The sequence below is a fragment of the Eimeria mitis genome, genomic scaffold, assembly GCF_000499745.2.
Source record: "Eimeria mitis Houghton genomic scaffold, Emh_scaff3637, whole genome shotgun sequence".
Taxonomy (NCBI): domain Eukaryota; phylum Apicomplexa; class Conoidasida; order Eucoccidiorida; family Eimeriidae; genus Eimeria; species Eimeria mitis.
In genome coordinates, this window is record NW_013571979.1 from 1,685 (window position 1) to 2,835 (window position 1,151).

Below are 1,151 nucleotides of genomic sequence, written 5' to 3' on the forward strand. Positions count from 1 at the left end.
TATGAGATAACTATCAGAGAGAATATCTCTGTATTAAGTTTGTGTTAAACGAAAGGTTAATATTTCTCTAAGGGTTTAGGGTTTAGTGTGAATACATGTGTATAAAATATAGTATTGAAGGGTTTAGGGTTTAGGGTTTAGGGTTTACAGCGAATGCTTTTCTGAGTGAACCCTTGACAACTCTTCCTATAGTTTCATCTAAATAAGAAATAAGAAGCCGCAGCTGCTGCTTAAGGGTTTAGGGTTTAGTGTGAATACATCTGTATAAATGAAGGGTTTAGGGTTTAGGGTTGAGGGTTTAGGGTTTAGGGTTTACAGCGAATGCTTTTCTGAGTGAACCCTTGACAACTCTTCCTATAGTTTCATCTAAATAAGAAATAAGAAGCCGCAGCTGCTGCTTAAGGGTTTAGGGTTTAGTGTGAATACATCTGTATAAATGAAGGGTTTAGGGTTTAGGGTTTAGGGTTTAGGGTTTACAGCGAATGCTTTTCTGAGTGAACCCTTGACAACTCTTCCTATAGTTTCATCTAAATAAGAAATAAGAAGCCGCAGCTGCTGCTTAAGGGTTTAGGGTTTAGTGTGAATACATCTGTATAAATGAAGGGTTTAGGGTTTAGGGTTTAGGGTTTAGGGTTTAGGGTTTACAGCGAATGCTTTTCTGAGTGAACCCTTGACAACTCTTCCTATTGTTTCATCTAAATAAGAAATAAGAAGCCGCAGCTGCTGCTTAAGGGTTTAGGGTTTAGTGTGAATACATCTGTATAAATGAAGGGTTTAGGGTTTAGGGTTTAGGGTTTAGGGTTTAGGGTTTACAGCGAATGCTTTTCTGAGTGAACCCTTGACAACTCTTCCTATAGTTTCATCTAAATAAGAAATAAGAAGCCGCAGCTGCTGCTGAGGGTTAAATACAGAGTTTATATCCTCGGTGAAGGCAACGTGTCTCCCCCATAAAGCAAAAGCTTCAACAAGAAGAGAGTTGCTGCGGGCCAGAACACTGCTGCTGCGTCTCCCGCTGCTGCAGCTGCTGCTGCTGCTGCTGCTGCTGTTGCTGCTGCTGCTGGTTGCTGCTGCACCTGCTGAAGAGGGAGATACAAACGATGCCATCAATGGGTTCAACTCCTGCAACTTCGTTAGCATCAAATTACGCCCTG

At 41.4% G+C, this 1,151-nt stretch overlaps 1 protein-coding gene across 1 annotated transcript in view; it reads right to left on the reverse strand.

Annotated features, from left to right (window-relative positions):
* Positions 1-961: 961 nt before the first annotated feature.
* EMH_0068040 (uncharacterized protein) overlaps positions 962-1,151 on the reverse strand; it is a gene marked incomplete at both ends in the record, with an annotated part of 2,355 nt that continues 2,165 nt past the window's right edge. Inside the window, one exon of the mRNA XM_013498687.1 lies at positions 962-1,119. Within this exon, the coding sequence (XP_013354141.1) occupies positions 962-1,119 (158 nt within the window). The remainder of the gene's footprint in view (positions 1,120-1,151) is intronic.